General features: G+C 40.8%; 1 protein-coding gene across 1 annotated transcript in view; it reads left to right on the forward strand.

Moving 5' to 3' along the window:
* The window catches only part of tmtc1 (transmembrane O-mannosyltransferase targeting cadherins 1), a 33,778-nt gene extending 11,722 nt beyond the window's left edge, over positions 1-22,056 (forward strand). The window contains exons 10-20 of the mRNA XM_088347545.1: positions 110-223; positions 2,549-2,692; positions 6,417-6,525; positions 9,006-9,108; positions 10,744-10,879; positions 10,943-11,087; positions 12,965-13,102; positions 14,987-15,109; positions 17,914-17,991; positions 20,958-21,132; positions 21,648-22,056. Of these exons, the coding sequence (XP_088203671.1) occupies positions 110-223; positions 2,549-2,692; positions 6,417-6,525; positions 9,006-9,108; positions 10,744-10,879; positions 10,943-11,087; positions 12,965-13,102; positions 14,987-15,109; positions 17,914-17,991; positions 20,958-21,083 (1,216 nt within the window). The 3' untranslated portion in view covers positions 21,084-21,132; positions 21,648-22,056. The remainder of the gene's footprint in view (positions 1-109; positions 224-2,548; positions 2,693-6,416; positions 6,526-9,005; positions 9,109-10,743; positions 10,880-10,942; positions 11,088-12,964; positions 13,103-14,986; positions 15,110-17,913; positions 17,992-20,957; positions 21,133-21,647) is intronic.
* The last annotated feature ends 3,609 nt before the right edge of the window (positions 22,057-25,665 follow it).

Here is a 25,665-nt window from a genome sequence, read left to right on the forward strand (position 1 = left end):
CGACCGTGACATCACGCTTGACGTAGGCTATGAAAGGGTCTATAAGACTTGTCAGTGAAACCAAGAGCGCATTTTAACTCAAGGATTATTCTTCTGGTCCTGGTTTTAGTTCTGGTATCTGGACTCTGCCCCACAACGCCAAAGTCCACTACAACTACGCCAACTTCCTGAAGGACGGCGCTCGGCACCAAGAAGCCATTCGTCACTACACGATTGCCCTCAGGTACGATTGAGACTTGGAAGATAAGACAGTTTCAATAGTAGTTGCCCAGTAATAGATCATTGTGATTTTCTCGGAAGTTTAAAAATCTAAATAATGATAAAAAGAAATCTAGAAATTAAGTGTTGCATTAGGGAGTGAATGACAATAGATAATCAAATTTGACTAATAATGCCATTTGTAGGAATGTGTGAATTCTGATACCAGGCATCTGAATGGACCAGGGTTGTCAAAGAGGTGGCCCGCGGGCCAGATCAGGTCCGGTAAAGGATTGAACCCGGCCCACGAGACAACACTCGGAGAGGCGCGGGAGAAAAATGAGCTGCAGGTTGAAATATGTCCACTTGATGTTGCCAAAGCCAGGTGCCTCGAACAAACGCTGTACTATTTCTCTCTCTCTCTCTCTCTCTCTCTCTCTCTTTTTTCTCTCTCTTCTACTCTCTCTTCCTCCCTTTTACTCTCTCTCTCCCTCTCTATCTCTCCCTTACTCCCTTTTACTCTCTCTCTGTCTATCTCTTTCTTACTCCCTTTTACTCTCTCTGTCTCTCTTACTCCCTTTTACTCTCTATCTCTCTCTTACTCCCTTTTACTCTCTGTCTCTTACTCCCTTTTATTCTCTCTATTTCTCTCTTACTCCCTTTTACTCTCTCTCTCTCTCTCTTCCTTCCTTTTACTCTCTCTGCCTCTTTTTTCTTTCTTGGCTCTTATTATATCTTTCTGTGTCTTTTTACCTTCTTTTGCTCTCTCTTCCTTGTTCCTCTCTCTTTCTCTACTTCTTTCCCCCTCTCTCACTATTTCTCATTTTATCTCTTTTGTTTCTCACAGTCTCTCTCTCTCTCTCTCTCTTTCCCCCCTTCCTCTCTTTCTTTGTCCCAACCTCTACTTTTCTCTCCCTCTCTTTCTCTTATTACTTTCTCTCTTTTTTTTCTTTCTCTCTAATCTACTACACCGGCCCCCAAGAGAATGTTTGTTCTTTCGTGTGGCCTCAGAGTTCAAATGAGTTTGACACCCCTGGTAGAGACCTATTAATAGGCAACGTCACAATCGAAGCTGGAGGCAAAAGAATACTTGCGCTGGTTAGAAAACAGAGGAAAATATACCCGCCCTCGCTGTTTATTTACTTTATATATATATATATATATATATATATATAAATTTCTTTTTTCCCTACTGTCAACATTTAATTGATTGATTAATACTGTCATCATTACCTTTTGGATTTATATGTTGTTACCTAGATTCCCAGTTTCTCTTATTTTATTTACTTACTTCATCAGTTGTTTTAATTTTCTGGATTAAAACAGAAACAACCCTTTGGGTACCTTACGCCTTGGCTTTCTGTGAAAATTTAAGCTCACCCCCTTTCCGACACGGAGACTGTAAATAAAAAAGGAAAGTTGATTGTGAGGGCTGCCGCTTCCAGGACAAGTGGGATTTGAGTATTTTCTCACCTAACAGCGGCTGCCTTACTGCCTTTCCCACAGTAGGTGGGAAATGTCATACGTTGAAATTGTTTTGCAAAGGAGACCCCTATGTTTACTATCTCCTTCAATCTTCTGTACCACCACTAAGGAGAAAGGGTCAATACAAATATTTTGGGGAAAAAATTAGGGGGGGAAAAGCGTCTTGTATCCGAAATTTACAGTTCCAAGAACATTGCTGGTATCAGATGAATTGGTCTATCGGTCTTTACGGTGTTTACGAAGTGCAACAGAAATAACAGCTGATTTGGTCGCAGATATAAATGGTTTTCTGTGCTTTGCTATGCAGTGAGCAATGTGATAGCTCGCTTCAGTGGTGGCGTTTTTAGCAGTGACAAAGGTTTTCAGGGTCTGTGTTTGTTTGCCGTACCTGGACACAGCGCGTTTTAATGTCTCCGTCATGTCGGACTCATCTTTGAATTCATGTTCATTTTTCGTCTGGTAATCATGTTTAACACTTGCTGTGCGAGGTACAACGCTCTCAAGGCATAATGCACAAAACAGCACGGTCATTTTTTTGCACAAAGCCTCCTTTGTCTGTCCACGCTGGTTGGAAAGAACGAGATGTTTTCGCTCGAGGAGCCGTCACGATTCGTTCATTTATCGCGCGCATGTGTTTCGTTGGCTGGTTTAAAACACACACTAAACAGAGGAAAAGCTAACGTAAAGCCTCTAAATAACACTGGGCGCAACTGAAAATGTCTAAATTTCAAGTAAAAATGCGCATTTTTAAAATATAATGATTGTTATTTTGCCGTGCACTCAGGTGCCACTGCTGGCACGCGTGTCATAGGTTACCGACCCCTGCCCTATAATACCTTCCTATGAAATGGAGTCCCGTTTTCAGGTTGTACCCCCGCCATGCCAGCGCAATGAACAATCTCGGCACTCTGACTCCCAATCCGGAGGAGGCGGAGCGCTACTACAGGAGAGCGCTGGACATCAATCCTCAGCATAATCGGGCACTCTTCAACCTAGGAAATCTTCTCAAGTACGTCTGAAAGCTTGTACGGTCACTCGTCCATCTGATGTTTTTAACAAGGTTTGCTTTAAAAACATAATTAGTTATAATTACTACTTCTTCCAAATAGTAACTGAGATAGTAACTGAATTACTTTACAGTAAAAGTAACTTGCTACCATGGAAAGTAACTATTTCCGTAAAAGTTTTAGTATGTCAAGATTTCTGAGTACTATTCGAGTCCGTTAAATAGAGAAAATCAGATAGTTGTGTTAGAGAACCTTCTAATATGTATTGTACCTCATCAGCAACTGATTTATCCTACACTTGAAATGCAAACAATAAACAATATAATAAAATAACAATCAACATGAACATAAACACACAGAAAAACATACGAAAATATACACAAAAACGGACGTAAACGCGCACAAAAACGCATGTAAACACACAAAAACGTACGTAAACACATATACGTACTGTAAATACACACAAAACGTATGTAAACACATAAAACGCATGTAATTGCACACAGATACGTATGTCAACACATTAAAAGGTACGTAAACACATAAATCGTACGTAAGTTCACACAAAAGTGTATGGAAATGCACAAAACGCATATAAATCCACTCATAAACGTATGTCAGCACACAAAAGTGGACATAAACACAATACATACATACTATAAATACACACAAAAACAAGAAAACACACAAAAACGTTCGTCAACATAAATCATACGTAAATACACACAAAAACGTACGTAAAAACACAAAAATGTATGTAAGCACACAAAAAGGTACGTAAACAGATATCATACATACAGTAAAAACACACAAAACATGAAAACACACAAAAACGTTTGTCAACACATAAATCATACGTAAATACACACAAAAACGTATGTAAACACACAAAAAGGTACGTAAACACATAAATTGTACGTAAGTACACACAAAAGCGTATGGAACCAGCTCAGTAGCCTAGATGGTAAGGCGCCCGCTTTGAGACTGGGAGGTCGGTGGTTCGCGCCCCGGCCGAGTCATTCCTAAGACTTAAAAAGTGGTCGGCGGCGCCCTCTGTTGGCTGCGGCTGCATCGGCTCGCTACAACGGGTCAGGTGCAATCGACATTTCGTTCTGTGTACATTGTTACACAGAATGACAATACAAGGAAATTATTATTATTATTATTAAATGCACAAAACATATATAAAGCTACTCATGAATGTATGTCAGCACACAAAAATGTGCGTAAACACATAACGTACATACTATAAATACACACAAAAACAAGAAAACACACAAAAACGTACGTCAACACATGAATCGTACGTAAATACTCACAAAAACATATGTAAACACTCAAAAACGTATGTCAGCACACAAAAAAGTACCTAAACACATATATCGTACATACTGTAAATACACACAAAAATATGAAAACACAAAAAAACTTACGTAAACTCATAAATCCTACGTAAATACACACAAAAACGTATGTAAACACTTAAAACGCATGTAATTACACACAAAAACATATGTAAACACCCAAAATGGTAAACACATATCGTACATACTGTAAATACACACAAAAACATGAAAACACATAAAAACGTACGTCAACACATAAATCTTCCTCAAATACACACAAAAACGTATGTAAGCACATAAAACGCATGTAAATACACACAAAAACGTAAGGTAAACACACAAAATGGTCCGTAAACACATATCGTACATACTGTAAATACTCACAAAAGCATGAAAACACACAAAAACGTACGTCAACACATAAATCTTACGTAAATACACACAAAAACGTATGTAAACACGCAGCCACTCCAGCAGCTCCCGTGTTATTTTCGATTGTTCTCAGTTATTTTCGATTGTTCTCAGCTTAGGGATGCTGCTGGAAAAGTGAATTTCCCTTCGGGGATGAATAAAGTATCTATCTATCTATCTATCTATCTATCTATCTATAAAACACATGTAAATACACTCAAAAATGTATGTAAGCACACAAAAAGGTACGTAAACACATACCGTACATACAGTAAATACACACAAAAACATGAAAACACAGCAAAACATTTGTCAACACATTAATCATACGTTAATACACACAAAAATGTATGTAAACACACTAAAAGGTACGTATACACGTATTGTACATACTGTAAATACACACAAAAACATGAAAACACAGAAAAACAAACGACATATCAATCATACGTAAATACTCACAAAAACGTATGTAAACACACAAAAACGTATGTAAACACACAAAAACGTATGTAAACACACTAAAAGGTAAAAAAACTCATATCGCAAATACTGTAAATACACAAAAACGCACATAAACACAAATCGTTCGTAATTACACACAAAAAAACGTATGTGATCACACTAAAAGGTACGTATACACGTATTGTACATACTGTAAATACACACAAAAACATGAAAACATCAATATATAAATATATATAAATATCAATCATACGTAAATACTCAGAAAACGTATCTAAACACACAAAAACGTATGTAAACACTTAAAACACAGGCAAATACACACAAAAAATGTAAATTCCAAAAAACGTACGTAAACACATAACTCATACGTAATTACACACAAAAATGTATGTAAACACAAAAAAACTTATGTCAGCACACAAAAAGGTACGTAAACACATGAATGGTACTGTACTGTAAATACACACAAAAACATGTAAATTCCAAAAAAACGTACGTAAACACATAAATCATACGTCAGTACACACAAAAGCGTATGTAAACGCACAACGTAAGTTTACATACACAAATTGTATGTAAACAAGCACGTAAACATACTTCATCGTATATAAGCCACCGCTCTTGACCATCGGTAACCGTGACGGTGTTTTAACTGCAGAATTAACAATGAGTTAATTGACCCCCTCTCTTCCTATTACTTTCCTTTTTCTTTTAGTCTCTCTCTCCCTCTCTTCTCTCATTTTCTTCTCTTTATCTTTCCCCCTCTCTTCCTCTCACCCTTTCTCTCTTTCTTTCAGTCTCTCTCTCTTCTTTCATTTCACTCTCTTTCTCTCCCCCCTCTCATTGTGTCTCTTTTTCTTTTAAGTCTCTCTCTCTCTCTCTCTTGCTCTCTTCTCATTTCACCCCCTTTCTCTTCCTGCCCTCTCTTCCACTAACTTCTCTTTGTCTTTTTCTTTCAGTCTTTCCCTCTCTCCCCTTCTTTCTTGCTATATTTTTTATCACTCTCTCTCTCACCTTTCAGTCTTTCTTTACCTCTCTTCCCTCACTTTCCCTCTCTTTCTCTTTCCCCCCTCTCTTCCTCTAACTTTTCTCTCTCCCCCTCTCATTGTATCTCTTTTTCTTTTAAGTGTCTCTCTCTCTCGCTTGCTCTCTTCTCATTTCACCCCCTTTCTCTTCCTGCCCTCTCTTCCACTAACTTCTCTTTGTCTTTTTCTTTCAGTCTTTCCCTCTCTCCCCTTCTTTCTTGCTATATTTTTTATCACTCTCTCTCTCACCTTTCAGTCTTTCTTTACCTCTCTTCCCTCACTTTCCCTTTCTTTCTCTCCCTCCCCTCTTCCTCTAACTTTTCTTTCTCTCACTATAAAAGTAACGGCACAATTATACATGAAAATATTTTTGAGGTTAAGTCCTTTCTAGTCAATCTTGGACGTTTCTAGCTGTCAATGGCAGCGAACGTGGGAGCGGAGCCAGGATTAATTGTTCTGAGCGTCTTTTAACGAAGGTCACGGGACGAGGACAAAGAAGCCGAGCTGCTGCTGCACGACTCCATCAAGTTTGGGCCACATTTCGCCGACGCTTATTCCAGTCTGGCGTCCCTTTATGCCGACCAGGTAAAATTGGACGCTGCTTTTGATGAATCGGTGCTATGGGAATGGACCGATTCATTCCTTGGATCATTTTCATCTAATTTTATGTTTCTTTACGCTCCATTTGTTGTTGTTTTTTTGTTGTTAACAGACGAAAAATTAACTTTAGTTTTTTAACCCATTTATCAGGTTATTACAAAGAAATTATTATTATTTGTTATTGCAACATCCATTGCAGCCTGGTAAAGGGCTGCACAGACCACAGAGGATTGCAAACAGACTATTATGACACCATCCCCTGATCTAAAACCATCATGAGGGCAAGGAAAAACTCAAAAACTTCAAGTCATGTTAATTTGTGACGCCCTTAATCACAAAGAGACTCAAAGGGCTGCACAAACCACAGATGATTGCAACCCACAGACTATTATGACACATCCATCCCCTGATCTAAAACCTACATGAGGACAAATAATACCCAGATATTGTCAACATAAAATCTAGGTTATTCATAAGCTATAGAATAAAAGTGTGTTTTAAGCCTAGGTTTAAACAGTTCGACTGAGGTTGCAGATCCAATCTCAGGGGGAAGAGCATTCCATAGGACTGGGGCCCGAATAGAGAAATCTCTTGAACCAGCAGATTTCTTCTTGGCTCTTGGGATGACTAGTAGACCGGCATTTTCAGAGCGAAAGCTCCGGACTGGAACATGGGGGGGACATTAAATCTGAAAGATATAAGGGAGCAAGTCCATGTATGATTTTGTATAATACCAAGAGAACTTTGTAATCACATCTTAGGCTAACGGGGAGCCAATCAGTTTTCCCTCTAAGCTGCGCGTGTGCGCAATTGCGCACTGCTCGCACATTCTCAGCGCACGAGAAAATCTAGCCAGCGCACAAAAATCAGGGCTCAAAATGACTAATTAAGAAGCCACTTAAGTCAAAGTTACAGTGCATGAAGGTCAAAATACACGGGTTCCCCTGACGTTGTGTCCTAAATGCGGTATTTTTAAGTCGAGTCGAAGTAGAACGAAGTTGAGTAAAGTTAGTAGAGTTGGTTGAGAACCGGCTTCTTCGGCTCGGCTCACTAAAAGGAACCGGCTCTTTCGGGTCCTAAACGGCTCTTCGGGTTGTTTTTGCTTCTTTCATCCCAACATGACCAAATATTATGTAAAACTATGCACAAAATGACTTAAAAGAAGGGGGAATAGAACAAAAAAGAAAAAAAATACCAAAATGAAAAAGTAGTGAAAAGTTGAGAAAAAAAGAAACAAAAGGAAGAGAAAAAGGAAAATTTCAGAAAAAGCCAGAGAAAAAGAAAAGAAAGAAATGTAGGAAAAAAGTAAACAGAGAACAAAAAGAAAAAAGTAACAGCTCGGAAAAAATAAACACAATGAGATTTTTTTAAAGGAGTTTAAAATAAAGTAGAAAAAAAACACGGAAAAAATAAGAAAAGGTTCGTGTTGCATTCAAATAATTTCAAATTATATCAAGTGAATCTTGTTGCCAACATTGTACTTCCAAGTACAGTTCTGTATCTTACAACTGACTAAATAAGCCCCCAAAAATGTGAATATTATGCGACAAAAGATATCAAGAATAAAAAAGAAATGGATATCCTGTGAAAGAATTGTAAGAACAAATGACGTTTGTAGGCCGTACAAGCTTTGCAATATATGAGTCAATTTCTTCAAAAGAGAAAAATCATTTTGCATTGCCGGAAACTCAGCAAAATATAACGTGATGTCAAGTTTTGGACATGTTTGATAATGAATTATCTTGCCACACTTGGGAATATGGTTGCTCACTGTTGTTTCAAGCATGGCTCACCGACTTTGTGTGAACGCTCAGACCCGTAAGAAAAATGACAGGGAACATTGGAGCCAATGCAGGTTTGCTCAAATCAGGGTCATGCGATCAAACTTTCTTGTCCTAGTTAAAAGCCTCACTGCAGCATTTTGTACCATCTGAAGGCTTTTGATTTTGGACTTCGGGAGACCGGAGAGTAGGGCATTACAGTCAACAAACGCATGAATTATAATCTCTGCATCCGACTGAGACAGTACGGGGCGAATTTTAGCAATGTTGCGAAGATGGAAAAAAGCTGTTCTGGTAATATTCTTCACGTGTGTTTGAAAGGACAGATCGGGGTCAAATACGACGCCTACATCTTTGGGTGATCTCACATTTGTCAATGTTCAGAGCCGTTTTTGAGAACAAGTCACGGCATTTAGATGGACCGATAATTAACATTTCGGTCTTCTCAGAGTTAAACAAATCAATGTTCTGGCATTTGAAAACAGATTGATTTGATTCATTTTTTTTTGTTTAAAACATCCCATTTTTGGGTCACATGGACCCGCGTAGTGGATTGCTCCATCCCTGACCCAAATTGTGCTATTCTTTTGAGCCAACTGTTGAGAGAGTTTAAGGGATTCAATATTTGACTCCGTGAGTATCCTTATTGCTTAAACTCAACTTTCTTCACTTTGTATTTGGTAGAAACGCTACAACGAAGCTCACGAAACGTATTTAAGAGGCATGGAGAATTGTCCTGACAACTCAGACCTGCATAATAACTACGGAGTGTTCTTGGTGGATACGGGTAAGTTCACTGGGACTTTTGTGTACGTTGTTAGGAATTAAGTATATTAAAATGTACCGTTTATCAAATTGTTCGAATAAGTTATCCGACTCCATTAACCAAACACAACCTACATTCTCTTAACAATGCGCGCTCGTTTCTTGATGTGAAAAGCTGGACAAGAGACCGGCATTTCCACACGGGGGCAGATTTAATTTCTTAAATAATTTATCTAAGTGAACTCCATCGAATATATGGCCGAATTAGTGTCGCTCGAGTCTCCGTCAAGCCTCCTCTCTCGATCTTCTGCTTTATTTTTCGGCCCAAGTTTTTTCCGCAAGTTGGTGTGCCGGCTCCTCCCATGGGCATGCCGGGAAAGCCCCCACGTGGCCCCACCCTCTCGGAGAGGAGCGTCCCGATGTCTGAAAAACTCATCAAAACAACTTCTCCAAACAATGCCTGCCCTCCTGTGTCAGAGTTCTGTTATCAACAGAACTAAACAAAACATTCCGCATTCGGATCAGCGTGAGCTGTAGCCCCAGTGTTCTGGTTTGCCATCTCATTTTTGCTGGGGACGCATTGTCTCAAATCAACATGAGTCCCCGAGACGCAACTTTTTGGACACAAAATTGCCATTTTTACCCGATTACATTTTTTTTAAACAAAGATTTTACCGCACTCCGAACTTTTCGTCAGGCAGATCCGCCATTGTTGTTTTGGTCTCGCGGTTCGAGTTTTCGTCCGCACGCCGATCTCGAGTTGTGTGGTGAAAAACCGTCTCTTTTTAGAGAACCGGATTTTTCGGCTCAACTCATTCAAGTGAGCCGGCTCTGAAACGGCTCACTTGCTTTGATGCATTATATTACGAATGATGATGTTGTATAAAGAAGTTAAGAAAAGAAGGAAGTAGAAAAGGAGAAAATGAAAAAAAGACCGGTTTGTGGTTATCCCTTTAATCGGTATATTACCAACAATCATTTGATGCAGAAAATGAATTCATAATTTGATGATTAAAACTGAATGAGGCATCACGGCGGGGCAGTGGTTAGCGCGTGTGCGGCACAGTTCTAAGGTCTTGGGAACCTCCTGTGTGGGTTCAAATGCAGCTACCGGACTTCCTGTGCGGAGTTTGTATGTTCTCCCCGTGCTTGCGTGGGTTTCCTCCGGGCATTCCGGTTCCCTCCCACATTCCAAAGACATCAGGTGGATTGCTCCGTCCTAATTGTCTCTAGGTGTGAATGAGCGAACGAGTTGTCTGTCCCTGTGTGCCCTGCGATTGGCTGGCAACCAGTTCAGGGTGTCCCCTGCCCACTGCCCGATGATTGCTGAGATGGGCCCCAGCACCCCCGCGACCCTACTGAGGATGAGCGGTGCAGTTAATGAGATGAGATCAGATGAGAAAACTGAATGAATATATAGATTTTTATTATATATTTGTTGCCAAGTTACAATGTCAACTAAATTTGACCAAATTTTGGGGAGCCATAGATCTCTGTTGGGACCCATAGATTTTTGAGCATGCGAGTCCCCGGGACACAGGTAAAATGAACACTGAGCCCACTCAGTGAAAATCTTCATTGCATTCAATGAATGTAACTTGTATTCAATCGTATAAAATCCTTTATAATCAAATGTATAAAATCCTTCACTCCCCAGGAAAGGAAGACCTGGCAGCAGCTCACTACCAACGAGCGATACAACTGAAACCGAGCCACTACGTCGCCATGGTCAACCTGGGTCGTCTCCTTCGCTCCTCCGATCGGAACGAAGAGGCCGAGTCCTGGTACAAAAGGTACTCCGGCATTCAAAGCGGGGACGCCATGACGGGTCTCAAACTTCGACCTTTCCCCCGCAGAGCGCTGCGAGTGACGCGGAAGGCGGACATCTTGGCGCCTCTCGGGGCGCTTTACTACAACACGGGGCGCTACCCACAAGCGCTGAGCGTCTACAGGGAAGCTGCCGGCCTGCAGCCGGACAACCACCACATTTGGCTGGCGCTGGTGAGCATGTGTCCTGTGTTCTCACTGGGGCCAAGCTAGTAGGTTCAAGAGAACAAGAGATAGGATGAAAGGGGAGAGAGAGACTGAAAGAAAAAGAGAGAGAAAAGTTAGGGGAAGAGAGGGGGGAGAGAAAGAGTAAAATGAAAGAAGAGAGCGAGAGAGTGAGAGAGAGACTAAAAGAAAAAGAGAGAAAGGGTAAGAGGAAAAGAGGGGGGAGATTTAAAAGAGGGAAAATGAGAGAGACTGAAATAAAAGGAGGAAAAATGAGACGAGAGGGAGAGAGTGACTGAAAGAAAGAGTCATAGGAAGAGAGGCGGAGAGGGAAAGAGACTTAAAAAAAGGGAGAAAAAGGGAGAAAAGGTTAGAGGAAGAGAGGGGGAAAGATAGAGAGAAAAAACGAGAGAAGAGAGGGAGGGAGAGAGGGAGAGACTGAAAGAAAGGGTGAGAGGAGGACGGGAAGATGAAGAGAAAAAATGAGAGAAGAGAGGGAGAGAGAGAGACTGAAAGAAAGAAAGAGAGAATATGGGTCAGAGGAAGAGAGGGGGAAAGATGAACAGAGAAAAAATGAGAGAAGAGATGGAGAGAGACTGAAAGAAAGAGAAAAGTGATGGGATGAGAGGGGGAGAGGGAAATAAGGAGAGAGGGAGAGAGACTAAAAGAAAAAGTGAGAAAAAGAGAGAAAAGGTTAAAGGAAGAGAGGGGGAGAGAAAAAATGAGAGAAGAGAGGAAGGGAGAGATGGACACTTAAAGAGAGTAAAGTTATAGAAGGAGAGGTGGGAAAGAGAAAGAGAGGGAAATAAAAAAGAGGGAGAGAGAGACTGAATGAAAAAGTGAGAGAAAGAAAAGTTAGAGGAAGAGAGGGGGGAAAGAGAAAGAGGGAAAGTGAGGGAAGAGAGGTAAAGAAAGACTGAAAGGTGAGAGAGCGATAAAGAATGATTGCAAGAAAGAAGGGGAGAAAGGGAAAGACTGAAAGAAAAAGAGAAAGAGAAGTTAATGGAAGAGAGGGCAAGAAGAGAAAGGGGGTGAAATGAGAAGAGAGAGAGAGAGAGAAAGGGTTGGGGGAAGAGGGGGGAAAGATAGAGAGAGAAGAGAAAGGGTTGGGAGAAGAGAGGGGGAAAGATAGAAAGAGAGAGAAAATGACATTAAAGAGGGAGAGAGAGACTGAAAGAAAAAGAGACAAAACTAATAGGAGTAGAGGGAAGAAAGAGAGGGAGAGAGAGACTTAAAGAAAATGAGAAAAGAAGGTGAAAGATAAAGAGAGAAAAAACGAGAGGGAGACTGAAAGAGGAAAGTTTGAGAAAGAGAGGGACGAAGATAAAGAGAGGGAAAATGACAGAAGAGAGGGAGAGCATGACTGAAAGAGAAAGAGAAAAGTTAGAGGACGAGAGTGGGAAAGATTTAAGAGGGTAAAGGAGAGAGACTTATAGAAAAAGAGAGAAAAGGTTAAGAGGAAAAGAGGAGGAAAGAGAAAGAGAGGGAAAATGTAAGACGAGGGAGAGAGACAGAAAAGTTTAAACAAAGAAAGGGGAAGACAGAAGGAGAGGGAAAGAAGAGAGAGAAAAGAGACTGAAATAAAGGGAAAAAAATAGTATAAGGATAAAAGAGAGGCAAAAGACAGGCTGGGCAAGTAAAAGATGCAAAGAGAGACAAGAAGACAAGAGCGACAAAGAAAGGAAAAAAAGGAGTCTGAAAAAGATCAAATTAAAGAAAGCGGGTAAGAAGATATAGAAAGAAAGAAAGACAACACGAGAATGGGAAAGATAAAGGAAGAGTGAAAAAGAAAGGGAAAGAAAGATATTCTCACACGATTGTCTTTTGAAGTAGGATTAAATGTCTGTGCTCCAACACATCGTTTTCATCCTAAAACCGGTCTCCAGGCTCAGGTGTTGGTCACGGCGGGCCACACGGAAGAGGCCGAAAAGATGACCCGAGACATCCTTTCCGGAGGGAAACCTTGCATCGAGTGCTACCGCCTCTTGTCTTCCATTTACAGCAAAGATGGCAACCACACACAGGTTTTCATATCAGTACATTCTTAAAGGGACAGTTGAAAAGAAAAACCCTAGTCTTCTCCTGGTATTGTGTGTTTGAGCATTCATTTGGCTTAGAACGCCGTTTTTCAACCACATTGTCTTTCCAACTTTGCAGTAATCTATTGTAACATTCATCCGTGTCAGTAGATGGCAGCATCGTACAATTGTCCTTTTATACTTCACAATGTATTTTGAAATAGTTTCAAACTGCACTCCAAAAATGAACCAAATTACTGAAATCAAGTTAAAATCCATTTTAGATTTAGAATCGTCTTTATTGTCATTGATATCAAAATTGTGAAACCTTGTGTTCAGCCTCTCTCTCCCTCTTTTTTGTCATTTTCTCTCTCTTTATCGTTTCCCCCCTCTCTTCCTCTGACCCATTATTTTTTTCTTTTAGTCTCTCTTGCTCTCTTCTCTCATTAACACCCTCCTTCTCTTCCTCCCCTCTCTTCAGCTAACTCTTCTGTTTCTCTCTTTTTCTTTCAGTCTCTCTCCCTCTCTCCTCTTCTTTCTTGCTTTTATTCTTTATCTCTCTCTCTCTCTCCGCTCTTTTTCTTTCAGTCTCTCTCCACCACTCTTCCCTCACTTTCCGACTTTCTCAACCCCCCTCTCTTCCTCAGACTTTTCTTTCTCTCACTTTTTCATTCACTCTCTCTCCCTCTCTTTTTTAATTTCCCTGTCTTTCTCTTTCCCATCTCTCTTTCTGTTACTTTTCTCTCTTTCAGTGTCTCTCTCCCTCCCTCTCTTCTCTCGTTTTTTCTCCCTATCTCCCCTCTCTTCCTTTAACCTTTTCTCTTTTTTCTCACTTTTTCTCCCTCTCTTCTTATTTCCCTCTCCCCCTCTCTTCCGATTACTTTTCTCTTTCTTTCAGTCTCTCTCTCCCTCTCCTCATTTTTTCTCTCTTCATCTTTCCCCCTCTCACCCTTTCTCTCTTTCAGTCTCTCCCTCTCTTCTCTCATTTTTTTCTTTCTTCATCTTCCCCCCTCTTCCTCTCGACCTTTCTCTCTTTCTTTCAGTCTCTCTACCTCTTTTCCCTCACGTTCCCTCTATTTTTCTTTCCCACTCTCTTCCTCAAACTTTTCTTTCTCTCACTTTTTCATTCACTCTTTCTCCCTCTCTTTTTTATTTCCCTCTTCCTGTCTCTACCTCCCTCCCTCCCTCTCTTCTCTCTTTTTTTCTCCCTATCTGCCCCCCTCCCTTTCTTTAACCTTTTCTCTCTTTTTCTCACTTTTTCTTTTAGTCTCTCTCCCTCTCTTCTCATTTTTTCTCTCCTCATCTTCACCCCTCTTCCTCTCGCCCTTTCTCTCTTTCTTTCAGTCTCTCTCTCCCTCTCTTTTATATTTCCCTCTCTTTCTCTTTCCCGTCTCTCTTTCTATTACTTTTCTCTCCTTCAGTGTCTCTCTCCCTCCCTCTCTTCGCTCTTGTTTTTTCCCCCTATCTTTCCCCCCTCTCTTCCTTTAACCTTTACTCTCTTATTCTCACTTTTTCTTATAGTCTCTCTCCCTCTCCCTCCTCTTTTCTATTACTTTTCTCTTTCAGTCTCCCTCTCCCTCTCTTCTCTCATTTTTTCTCTCTTCATGGCACTCCAGGGTAAAAACATGTCGTATAGAGACTTTGAGGCGAAAATCATAAGAGACTGTCAGGGTGTATATGCAAAGAGAAATCAGGATGACAACATAGTGCTTACAAAAACTGGTTTAAGTTATAATAATAATAATAGTAATAATGCAATGTGCATCGTAATAATAGTGCATTGAAAATAAGTGCTATAACATTTACCCAAAAATACAAACACTATAAATGACAATTTACCATGTGAAAATGAAGCTAAAAATAAATTCGTCTTGACATTTGTGGACACAGGCTCTGGAAGCTCTCAACGGCGCCCTCCGGCTGAATCCCAGCGATATGACAGTGAAGGCAGAGTTGTATTTTTCCAAAGGAAACCAACTTCGAGAGATGAACCGATTGGAGCAGGCTTTCCAGGTAGTTTTCTAAACTCTACTGTCTCCGCTTTTCTACCTTTTTCAGTGACTTTCTGGGAAGCCAGGGGTTGGGAACCTTTTTAACCCTAAAAGCTATTATAGCAAATTATGTATATATTTTTTTGTTTTTTAGAAAGGGAAGCATACCATATATTTTAAGACAAAATTCAGCAAAACTGACAAACCCCCTCTTTGGACCAAATTTGCCGCGCATTTTAGTTCACATTTGATGATTTGATCAAATTTGTGAAAATAAGAATAATACCGGAGGCTGTGTCCCATATCAAAAAACATACCACTTTAACCCTTTATCTCTCTCAGACAATTATGTTCTCATCTCTCATCTCATTAGCTACACCGCTTATCCTCAGTAGGGTCGCGGGGGTGCTGGAGCCCATCCCAGCAATCATCGGGCAGTGGGCAGGGGACACCCTCAACTGGTTGCCAGCCAATCGCAGGGCACACGGGGACAGACAACTCGCTCGCTCATTCACACCTAGGGACAATTTGGACCGGCCAATTCACCTGAAATGCATGTTTTTGGAATGTGGGAGGAAACCGGAGTGCCCGGAGGAAACCCACGCAGGCACGGGGAGAACATACAAACTCCGCACAGGAAGTCTGGAGCTGGATTTAAACCCACGCAGGAGGATCCCAAGACATGAACTGTGCCGCACATGCGCTAACCACTGCGCCGCCGACAATTATGTTGTGCGGAGAAAATTCAAGTTCAAGTGTCAAATTTTTTAATGGGGAGAAGAAAGCAGCAAAAGGATGCTCCATAGAGGAGGGGAATGGAGAAACTGGTAACAAAAACACAGTCCAAAAAACTGTAAGGTTGGAATAATTCCAAAATCTTACGAGAAGGGCTTTCTTGGGCGCAGTTCAAGTGGGCTTAACACATACCTGTCGACCTGTACGATTTTGCCGTACAAAGTACGTTTTTTATGCATTTTAAGACGAGAACGACGTTCAAGGAAATCTGTACAGAAAAACGCAAAGTATGGGTACCATCCGGTATACACCGATTATCACGAAACGGCAAATCAATCAAGTTAAACGGGTTCGCCGCGGTAGCCTCTATCTCGGTATCGGTTTTTTTCTTCGTTGCAAACAAAGCGAGCGCATGCGTCTGCCGCCTGGGGGTTTCCCATCATGCATCATGCATCATTCAGCGATCCCATCATGCTTATTCAGCAATCTGGCCCTTAAATACTACGGTCCAGGTGTGCCCAATTAGGTCATCAGTTCCATGGCGCCCTCTGTCTGCGAGCAGCAACCTCACACACAGTTAATTAAGATCGTTGAGTCTCGTTTTGACCTTCATTTTCTTTCATAAATAACGGTTTCAAAACAAGATGCTTTCGGAGCAGACCCCAAAATATACACAAAAGAGCAGAGAGTTGACAGAGAGGCGTCGATTATTAACATTCGTAAGCGTTCAAAATGCATTCTCATTCGTCTAAGAGACAATCAGCTTTTTTATACCCTCCGGAGCAGAAACATCACGTCAGAAATATCACGTGTTGTTTTTCCTCTTACCGGCCGCATGCTTCCCAGAATCGACAGTGTTTTTTCTCCGAATGAACCTATCTCGGCCAACACCGTTTTGCAATCGTCCACATGTTCCTGATCAAGCCAAAGTGTTTTTCCCTCCTTCGATTCTCCAAAACCACGCAATTTCCCCGAAGACAGTTGGAGAAGTCGACGTGACCCAGCCAACTTCCTGTCAGTTTCGCCAGCTGTTTTAAATCAAGCCGAGTGTTCTCCTCAATTCTATTGGCAAGCTCTGACTTATCTCTTCCATGACAGTGCAAGCAGAGTACTCTTGTAAAAAATGTCCAAAAAACTGCAAAGGAAAAAAATCATGGATGTACTTCTCTTCAGTGCAGTGGGCACGTGTGAGAGAGAGGGGAGCGTGTTGTGTTGCATTGCTCCACCCACCCCTACCACTCACCCAATCAAATTGCTATGTGTGCTTTTGAGTGTTTACAGTTTGTTTTTGTTTTTTTTATCATAAATTGTCTCTACAGTTAAGCTAAATTGTTTAGTGAATATCTTGTTAGGAATTAAATATCAAAATGTACCTTTTACCAAATTGTTCGAATTAGTTATCTGACTCCATTAACCAAACACAACCTACATTCTCCTAACAATGCGCGCTCCTTTCTTGATGGAAAAATGAACAAGAGACCGGCATTTAACTAAGTGAACTCCATCAAATATATGGAGGAATTATTGTCGCTTGAGTCTCTGTCAAGCCTCCTCTCTCGATCTTCTGCCTTTCTCACTCGGCCCACGTTTTTCCGCAAGCTGGTGGGCCGGCTCCTCCCATGGGCCTGCCAATGAAAGCCCCCACGTGGGGTCCACCCCCTCGCCTCGACGTCTGGAGAAACTCAAAACCACACCGAGCGTTTATCAAAACAATGCCTGACGTCCTTCGTCAGAGTCCTGTTATCAAAATTCCCCGGCCAAAACATTCCAAATTTGGAACAGCGTGACCTGAAGCCCACTCAGTGAAAATCTTCATTGCACTCGATACATGTAACTTGTGTTTAATCGTATAAAATCCTTTATGGTAAAATGTATAAAATCCTTCAATCTATATAAAGGATTCTTAGGGGGTCTGTTGGTGTGACACCTTGACTGTAAACTAATGAAGACTGTGCCTTTTATATAATGGACCGAACAATGCATTAAGCTTACCATCAATGAGCCTATCTACTCATTAAAGGGCCATAAATGGCTAATGACTCATTCCGGAACATTCTCTGAGCTTTCCATTGTGTTTGTTTCCCTCGTTAGAGCTACAAATTGGCTGTGGAACTCAAACCTGACCAATCACAAGCCTGGATGAACATGGGAGGAATTCAACATATGAAGGTAGAAAAAGCCGCAAATTCTAACAAAATTCATCTGTCAATTCCATCAATGCAATGTGGATTCCACTGTCTTGCTGAGAATAGAACATACAGAAAAAGAGTCAAAACATTCTGCTAATTTGGGAAAGCCTACATCCAGTATAGTGCCTTGCAAAACTATTGCCCCCCCCAATCCCATCAAGAACTTTTTGACATCATGCCATATCTCCTTCATCTCCATATCGCCTTCAAAGTGTTAGGAATTTTATATTCAAATGTACCGTTTACCAAATTGTTCAAATTAGTTATCTGACTCCATTAAGCAAACTCAACCTGTATTCACCTAACAATGCGCGCTTGTTTTTTGATGGGTAACTATGGACAAGCGACCAGCATTTTCACACGGGGGCAGATTTAATTTCTCAAAGTATTTAACTAAGTGAACTCCATCGAATTAGCTGAATTAGTGTCGCTGGAGTCTCCGTCGAGCCTTCTCTCTCGATTTTCTTGCTTCCTTCTGCCTTTCTTCCTTCGCCCACATTTTTTTCCGCAAGCTGGTGTGCCGGCTCCTCCCATGGGCATGCCCGGACAGCCCCCCACTTGGTCTCCATCATCTCAAAGAAGAGCGTCGCGATGTCTGTCCTTGTGCATCAGGCCTTCTCCGTCAGAGTCCTGTTATCGAAATTTCCCAGCCAAAACCTTCCGCATTTGGAACGGCGTGACCTGAAGCTCACTCAGTGAAAATTTTCATTGCACTCAATAAATGTAACTCGTATTTAATCGTATAAAATCCTGTATAGTAAAATGTATAAAATCCTTCAAAAGTAATACATGAAATAACTCAAAATATTTTCCAAGAATCAACATGTGCGGCACAATTGTGAAAAGAAACCAAATTTCTTCAACCTTTTATAGTTACCTTTATCCTGTGGTGAGGGGCCCTCTCCCCCTGGGAGGTGTGAGAATTCTCCCACCGTGGTCCGCTGCGTGTCCTACGAGGCGACTAAAGTGGAGGGAGCGAGGGGGCTGGGAATCCTCTCCTCTCTATCTCTACTCCCTAAGAGACAGCAAGGCGGGAGACCGAAAGGTCTCGCAAACCCTAGTTATAGGGGCACTAAATGTGAGAGGATGTGGAAGTAAAGCGACTGAGTGGAAGAAAGAGGAGGATGATGACTAAAAGGAAGGTTGATGTGTTCGCCTTGAGTGAAACAAAGATGAAAGGAAAGGGTGAATTGCAGATTGGAGGTATGTATGGTAGAAAGACTTTTATATTGTGCTAACAAAATAAAAAAATAAAAGTAGGTGCAGCAAAAATAATTTGCTTCTTTTGAGTTGATACTTTGTACAAGCTCCTTTTGTCTGCATTGGCAGACACAAGTCTTTTTGGGTATGTCCCTATAAGTTTCGCACATCTTGAAACTGATCTATTTGCCCATTCTTCCTTACAAAACAGCTTCAAGTTTCTTGAATTGGATGGTGATAATTTGTGCAGCGCAATTTTCAGATCTTTCCACAAATGCTAGACAGGAGTGAGAGCTCGAGTTGTGGTTTATTGGAGTTGAGCTTGATAAAAGGAGAACACATTAGTTTAAAACGGGAAATTCCAGGCTTGTTTCTCCCGAGTTTAAAATGTCAGCGGATGTTATTATTAATCGCCTTGGGCTGCCAAGTAATAACATTCGCCTGGCGTGGAGCAAGCGGTCAAGTCAGGAATTTGGATGTGTCAGGCCAACCCCAACGAGTTTCTTGGAAATTGTGTAACGTTGGAAAATCGAACAGGGGGAAAACATTCTGGGGAAAAACATTGTGTCTGGTAGCGTGCATTTTGAGATAAACACGTGCGTCATCACGAGGGGGACGCGCTAAGTAACATGAGATGTCTGAGGATATAAAATCTGATTGTCTCTTAGACGAATGAGAACTCTGTTTTGAACTCTGACGAAGATAAATAAACGGCTCTCCCTCTCCCGCCAAGATCTACCTGCATCTTGTTTTTATGTTTTGGGGCGAGGCAATAAGTCTGCTCCGAAACTAACATTTATATTATTAGTTTTAAACCCTTCTATTGTAGAGTTTTCCCGATGTCTTAGGTCCTTGTCCTGTCGGAATGTGAACCTGCGCCCTAATCTTAGGTCTATTGCAGACCCTGTGTTTGGTCCCAGTTGCCATCATCTCTTAGAAGAAAGCAACTCCAGAGTATAATGCTGCCACCATGTTTGACAGTGGGGATGGTGTTTTCAGGGAGAGGTGCAGTGTTACGCTTTTCATTTTTTTGGTCTTACCTGACCAGAGCACCCTGTTCCACATGTTATTTGTATCTCCGATGTGGCTTTTCGCCAATGCCGAACAGGCCTTTTTATTCTTTTAGGAGCTGTTTCTTCTTCCACTCTTCCATAAAGGGCACATTTATGCAGAGTACAACTAATGGTCGTCTCATGGACAGATTTTCCCACTTTAGCTGTGTATGCTTGCAGGTCTTACAATGTAATCATGAGACTCTTTGTTGCGTCTCTGATTAGTTTCCTTATTGTTGGGGCTGAAAATTAAAAGTGACGGACAGGTCTCGGTCGGTTCGCCGTGTTTTTTTTTGCTTCCTCCATTTTGATATTTTCAGAATATAGGTAAATGTTGCAATATTAGTCATTTAGGTCCTCAATCAGAAGTCTGGATTCAGTTGGCTAAGCTGAGAGAACAGAAGGCCAATATTTTTGCTTCACCAACTTTTCAGTTTTTTTCGTTGTAGGTTTAATATAGAAAATTGAAATAATTTGTTTTTTCTTTACAGAAAATATTTTAGAATTTTTTTTCAGTTTTTAGCTTTTAGTCTGAAGCCTGGCCATATGACAAAACGTTCTTGGGGGAGGGTCTGTACTTTGCATTTTTGCATGACTCCCTCTTTTGACTCTAACTCCATGTGTCAGCATGAGATTGCTATTTTCCATACTATGAATCTTAGGTCAATCAAAACTCGAGTGTGTGTTTCTTTAGGGAGACTATGCAGCAGCCCGGATGTACTACCAGAGAGCTCTGAGTCTGAACCCCACTTCCGAACTTCTGAAAGAAAATCTGGAAAAGCTGGACCGGCTGGAGAGGAGGAGGACAGGAGTTCCATAGTTGCCATGGTTGCCTATATCCTGGCAACTTTGCAGAGTTTTCCACTAAGGTACTTTAGTTTGACCTGCCAGCAGTTGGGATTCTAAAGCTGGTCGGAATTTCTGTTCAAATATATTTATTGTACTCAAAAAGACTGAGTCGAAACGTCTTGGGCAACGTAGCCATTATATGAGCTGTACCCAAAAATTGTACATGTATGCACAATATATTTGATCCCTTAAAATCCTTTTGACTTTTTTTGCGTTTTGTTAGGAATTAAACACATTCAAAAATGTAGCGTTTACCAAATTGTTCGAATGAGTTATCTGACTCCATTAACCAAACACAAACTTCATTCTCCTAACAATGCATGCTCGTTTCTTTCTGGGAAAAGATGGACAAGAATAGCCGGCATTTTCACACGGGGGCTGATTTATTTTCTTAAAGAATTTAACTAGGTGAATTCCATCGAATTTAGCCGAATTATTGTCGAATTAGTCTAATTAGTCTTCTTTGAGCCTCCCTCTCATTCTCGGTCTGATCTCCCGTCTCTTCTTCCGTCTTCTGCCCACGTCTTTTCACAAGCTGGGGTGTTGGCTCCTCCCCCATGAGCGGGCCAGAAACTCTCCACGTGGCCTCCACCTAGTCACCACTTCGTCTGATCGGTGCGTCACAAAGGCCCCTCCCATGGGGCGGGTCAGGTGCCAGCTTCACCACCTCCTCGCCGAAAGGCGCCGCCACGTCTAAGGAAAACTCACAACAACAAACCTTATCAGAACAACTTCTCCAAATAATGTCCCCTTTCCGCGTCACAGGCTCCTCCGACGTCAGCCCTTGTCCCCGTTCTCGCTGTTTTCTGTAAACATCATTCTTGTCTAGGCCGCACTGACCTCAAGCCTTCCCTGTGTAAAATCCCCACTGCATTCAACAAATGTAATTTGTATAAAATTGTATAAAATCCAATAGTCAAATAAATAAGATATAAAATCCTTCAGTTTGGAGTCAATTTTTATCGCTCTACTTATTATCATGTACCTTCATAGATCCTGTATGTGTCAAAATCTGAGTCACCTTGTATTATTTGATTTTACGGTTGCACTCCAGTTGACAAAATATACAATGTAAAGACTATTAAGTACAATAATAAAAAGTATTCTCCTCTAATATGAAGTATTCAGTATTGTAAGGTTTCAACATTTGTTAAACTGAAATCTGACTCCTAAGACACTTCACGTGTCTTGTCCAAACCCTTACAGTTGGCGCATGTCCAGAAGCTGGAGAAGTTATTGAGCCGAGTATAGTCCACATATTAATATATTTAGCCAAATCAGAGTTGAACACATCGGATCTTTCTTCCTTGCCAATTACAATCGTGTGTAGGAAAGTGAGCGACGGGGGCTTCCGAGTTGCCCCTTTTATGACACATGGCGATGAACTGTTCACCGCCCCATGATCAAACCTCTGGCTGATTGGTCCGCGCCGTCCTTGATGCAAATTTCCCAATCGTCCTTTGAAGCTTGGGAGAAGGGTGATAGATCGTCGCCCTCCGGACAGCATGGGGCACGACACACACATTCTAACCCCCCCAGGAAGTGACAAATCACCGCCATCTGCACAGACTGAAGAAAAGGCACATTCCAAAGCACAGATGTTTTTACGACAGCCTTCTCTCAAAGTTTTCCCTCAAGCACTGAAGTCGGATTTTAGAACAAGTATATTTGACTTTACGTAAGATAAAACAGTGTATAAAATAGTATATAACTTCAGTATCTAAAATAAAAACTGTACACACAATAAATATTGCACTTCAAACTGTAACCTCGTCAACATGAAAACTAAAATAACTTCCATTTGCACAATATTTTGCTCATGAAGTCAAAGAGTCAATAAAGTAAAAAATACAATGTAAAAATACTAATCTGAATGAAAATGAAATACTGTTTTAGAACCCCACAACAACTCATTTCAGAAGTTCAGAAAAACGTACTGTTTTTGGAGAGGACGTCGTTGGGCGTCGCCCCAAAATATTCAAGAGAGAAATATGGCGGAAAGGGAACGTTATTTATTCAACAACATTCATCCACGTTCAAAGTCCGTCTAAGAGACGGTGAGCTTTTTATACTGTGTCCTCGTGGTTACGTAATGTTTTCCTCTGAACCGAAAGTATTCTTTTTCGGAATCAACAGTGTCTTTTCCCGCCCCAACTCTGCTCAGTCAACACTTTGGTATTTCTTCTATCAACATTGTTTCATAACATCCAGATGTTTTCCATCAAGCTGACTTGCAGTTAATCCACAACATTGTCATTGTCAAAGAACAACGAAACTTTGTTTGGACCGTCCATTCATCCATTCACAGTTAAAAGAAAATGCAAAGATCCATAAATATTCAGAATAAATAAAGATTTAAAAACCCTAACTCATTGATAACCCAATGTACACATTAAAAGTAACAGTGCACACATGGAACTAAACAAAGAATGGTAAATGTCTGCATTTCTATAGCGCTTTTCAAGTCACACTTACCCATTCACACACACACTCACTCACCAAAAGCGGCGTCAGCCATGCAAGGCACCTATCTGCTTTTCAGGGGCATTAGGGATTTAGTGTCTTGAACATTTTAAATAAAAACTATACACAACCAGCATATTGCACTTCAAACTGGGCTATTACACTTGTCATTTTAGACGACATCAAATGATATTTTAAAATGCAATTCTACTTAAGAAAGAGTTTTTCCCCAATGATTCAGGATCTAGTATCGGTATTACCCAAACGCAGCTGCCTGTCATGGCCGATGTCCGGCTAATCTTGAAGAGACCAAAAAAACAACAGCAACCAGATAATGAAGCTGCTGATTCTGAAACAGCAGGAAGCTTCCCCTGCTACTGGTAACCAAGGAAACCAGTACTATCCGCAGAGGTGGGTAGTAAACAGTAACATTTGCTTCGTTATCTTTACTCGAGTAAGTTTTAGGACAATTTGTACTTGGAGTTTGAAGGTTTTTTTACATTTGACTGTAAAAGATATTTTAAAGTTAACTACAGTTTGATGCAGTAGAGAGATTCACTGACTGTTTTTCTTCAAGGTATATTAGAAGGTTAGGTTGTCTGGAATGCATCAGACATATGTTGATAAGAGAATTCCTGTGAGTGCTGACGGGAGAAGGCCAGACGCACAAGGACAAACATCCGCGACGCCTTTCAGCGAGGCGGCGGCGCGCCCATGGGAGGAGGAGTCGGCACGCCATGGTGCGGGGAGAAGATGGCCAATGAGAAAAAAGCTAAAGCTAGTTGCAGACACATAGCGAATTGGGAAAGGGTGGGATGTATTTTTGAGATGTTTTTTGAAATATATAAATGATCATAGAAAAATCGGGGTGGGAGAGTCATCTCCGCAAGGCACACTTACAGCTCCTGTTGTGAATAAACCCGCCCCCGTGCGGAATTGAAGGCTGTTTGATTTTTTTGTACTCTCTCCAAAAACGAGCACGCATGATTGTTGGTTAGAAACCTAACAAGTTCTAAATTATTCTACTTTTACTTGAGTAGTTTTGTGATGAAGAAACTGTACTCTTACTCACATAAGATTCTCATGAAGCCGTCACCAATGAGTTGTTTTATGTTGAGGTTTTTGAGTTTTTCCTTGCCCTCATGAAGGTTTTAGATCAGGGGACGGTGTCCAAATAATCTGTGGTTTCCAATAATCCGTAGTCTGTGCAGCCCTTTGAGAATCTTTGAGATTAAGGGCATCACAAATAAACATGACTTGACTTTTTTTTTAGAAAACAAACTAAAAATGAGTAAAAATGTTTTTCTAGTACTACAAAACATGATTTAATACATTTTGACCTTTTTTCAATCTTTATAGAGCGATTATCAAGATATTTAAATTAAGATTTTTACTTTATTACATTTCTTTCATTATTTTCTGTAGGTTAATAGATATTTTTACCTGTTTCGTCTCATGTTCAGAGAATTACTTTATAAAAAGAGAGAAAGTAAATGCTGCCACCTACCGGTGTGGATGAATGTTACAGTTGGATGATTAATGGCAAAAACTATGTTTTATTTAAATACAAATAACAAGAGAATAAAATAATAAAAATGGGCAATTTCCTGTGGCACACTAGACAAGGTCTCACGCAGGGTTGGGTAAGGTTACTTTAACTGGATTACTTTCAATGACTTTTGGATGACTCCAATACCAAATATGCTCATAAAGGACAAAAGAAACTAAATATGAATCAAATGATGACTCACAACACGTGGTAAGCTTTCTCTCCTGGCTTTGATCTCCGGCAAAACTAACATCAAATGCGACAGAAAAAAAATGAAAATCAATCCAAATAGCTTGCGTTCCATGTATTCCGTTACTCCCCAAGCCTGCACAAAATGTAGTCATTTTATTTATGTTTAGTTTCTTTTGTCTTTTATTAGCATATTTGGTATTGGAGTAATCCAAAAGTAATCGAAAGTAATCAAGTTAAAGTAACCCTACCCAACCCTGGTCTCACGGCACACTGGTTGAAAAACACTGTTCTAGCCCAAGTTAAACGGTGGATTTGCCACATCCAATATGGAAGACATACTAAGACTTGG

The sequence above is a fragment of the Urocampus carinirostris genome, chromosome 11 (assembly GCF_059441175.1).
Source record: "Urocampus carinirostris isolate Australia breed hairy pipefish chromosome 11, RoL_Ucar_1.0, whole genome shotgun sequence".
Taxonomy (NCBI): Eukaryota; Metazoa; Chordata; class Actinopteri; order Syngnathiformes; family Syngnathidae; genus Urocampus; species Urocampus carinirostris.